Here is a 2432-nt window from a genome sequence, read left to right as displayed (position 1 = left end):
TGTCAGAAAAGTTCAGACTTAAATGATCGACAAGTACAGAGTTTGCACTAAAAAGACAACTACTACATTGGCAATGTAAACTATTATCATTTGTACTGTAAAAAAGGTTAGAGAGAAAAGTTAATGAAGATGAGTCACATAAGACCTAGTCAGATCACTCCCTCTACAGCATTGGCAATGCTCACTACATCTTTATAAACCTGGGTACTCCCTCCATTTTTGTATACAAGGCCACTATCTCAGATTACAGGTACTACTTGTTTGAGATAAAAATAACAAAAGGGATTTCAGAAAGGAGTTCCAAACATATAACATTGGAGGGTTAGGTTCAATTTAACCTCTTGTTCTTCCTGTACATGTGTGAATTAAGGAGTAAAAAGCACAGGAACAACAAAATTAAGGCACAAATTACACAGAACTATGGAGCTAAAGTACAACTAGCTAGATCAAGGCATTGTTAAAAAAGACAACATAGTTCAGTAAGTCATGAACATAAATACTACAGAATTTGGAGATCAATTAGATACTGTAAATTCAGTTAGCAACAAGACAGACATATTGCACTTAGATTTCAAGGAAAAATATGACTACACCACACTGTAAATCATGAACATTGACACTGTAATAACTGTTTACTCCACACTGTAAATAGACAGAACAAATTTTCTTTTTTGCCACAACTTGAATCTGCTCTGCAACTTATGAACTTCTAGGTGTTCTACAGATTATCAAGAGTGGTGAAACAGTTTTAATTTACAAACATAGTTACTCCTACTACTTATCTGTGGTTGCCCAGATCATAAGTGCATCATAGTTACTCCTACTACTTATCTGAGCCTAATACAAAAAGATAAGAGCAGTTTTAACATGGTCCATCACAGGAAACAGAGCAGAAGAAGTACTGGTGCAGGAGCGAGTGCAAGGTTCAGAAAATCCATCACAGGAGCAAGAAGAACAACAACAGTTTTAGTACAGCTTGCATGAACTAGTGGAGCAAATTGCTCAGAGGTACATCCGTGGCGATCGTACATGGACGAACTAATACATCAGCCAGTGAGTATCCTCGTATACACTTTGAAAGCAATTTCAACATCGGACTTAGTAGACACTTGCAGGCGAGAAGAAGTTGCTGTGCCCTCCAGCGTGAAGATTGGCCGCGGCATTGCACCTCTTCTCCTTCTCCAGCGCCTCTTCGGCCTTCCACGCTGCTTCAAATGGATCATGGAAGATGATCGGCGGCGGCGGCTTGTAAGTCCCCACGTCTTGGGCAATGGATGACTTGTCGTTCGTCGACTCTTCTGCTTCTTCATCGAGGAAGGTCCTAAGGAACTCCAGCTCGTCAGCTTCGAGCGGGACGATTTCTTCTGCAGCATCAGCGAAAAGCCCCTCTGGTTCCAAGTAGAAATTCTGTTCGATGCTGTTAGTAGCTCCGACCGGGAGATTTTCCTCCGCTTGTGACCCGAGAAGCTCATCGATTGTGCAACAGAACCGGGCCATGTCGTCGTCAGCTTCACGTACGTATTCATCCGGCAAGAAAACCGGTGCTGCAGCGGTGAACGACGATGTGGCAGGTGCCGGGACCGGGACGGCACCGCGCATCCTCTTCTTGGGGCTCGCCGGATGAGGCTCGGCGGCGGCAGCGGTCGCTGGCCTCTTCTGCGCGTGCGTGCTCTGGGTCACGGCCTCCGGTTGCGGTTGTTGAAGCTTGTACGCCTCCGATTCCTGTCGGGCCGCGTCAGGGGCATGCTGAGCCAAGTGCATCTTGCAGAAGACCTTCACCCCGTCGCTGACGGTGGCCTCCGGCAGCAGGCACCGGTACTCCTCCATGACCCAGCCCGTGGACTTGCCCTTCTTCTTGAAGGACAGGTTCTTGACCTCGCCGACCTTGACTCCCGCGTGGCAAATCTCCGTGGTCTTCTGGATGGTCCAGGTGCCGGTGCCGGCGCCGCGCAAGCTCTGGTGCTTGCTCCCGTTCTTGCTCTTGCACGTGGTGAAGAAGAACCGGTCGCCGCTGCTCACGGCCTGCGGCACGGGCGCGTACCGGGCGGCCAGATCCTTGGGCTCGCAGCCGGAGATGTTGGCGCGGTGGATGAGCTTGTCGACGCCGTGCAGCGTCTCGCCGGAGAGGAGGCGTGGTAGGTAGTAGGTGACGGCGTCCACTTCCGTAGGGCTCAGCCGGTAGTGGTGGAAGACGTCGTCGACGTCGAGCCCCTCCATCCCGGTCGGCGGCTGCCCGATCTACTGCTAGGGTTCTAGCTAGGAAAGGGTGCTGTCGATCGAGGGCGGGCGGGAGAGGTTTGTCTGCGGGATCGGGAAGGTGTTGTGGGACGCGCAGGTGGTCTTTGCTGATATTTAAAGACGCTGGCGCGTCAGATTTCCTTATCTGAATCCGAAAATGTCCCCAGTTCAGTTTGCCGCTCCCGTTTGCTTTC

General features: G+C 49.8%; 1 protein-coding gene across 1 annotated transcript; it reads right to left on the bottom strand.

Annotated features, from left to right (window-relative positions):
• Positions 1-1098: 1098 nt before the first annotated feature.
• Positions 1099-2306, bottom strand: LOC123177175 (uncharacterized). Its single transcript, XM_044591069.1, has one exon. The coding sequence runs from the start codon at positions 2215-2217 to the stop codon at positions 1099-1101; it is 1119 nt and encodes a 372-aa protein (XP_044447004.1). The 5' UTR covers positions 2218-2306.
• Positions 2307-2432: the final 126 nt, after the last annotated feature.

This window comes from Triticum aestivum, unplaced genomic scaffold (genome assembly GCF_018294505.1).
Source record: "Triticum aestivum cultivar Chinese Spring unplaced genomic scaffold, IWGSC CS RefSeq v2.1 scaffold121298, whole genome shotgun sequence".
Classification (NCBI taxonomy): Eukaryota; Viridiplantae; Streptophyta; class Magnoliopsida; order Poales; family Poaceae; genus Triticum; species Triticum aestivum.
Note: the sequence above shows the minus strand (reverse complement) of the source record. Positions and strands in the feature narration are given on the sequence as shown.

Excerpts from the sequence above, each read along its gene's own strand:
- LOC123177175 (XM_044591069.1), bottom strand. The coding sequence starts at position 2,217 with ATGGAGGGGCTCGACGTCGACGACGTCTTCCACCACTACCGGCTGAGC.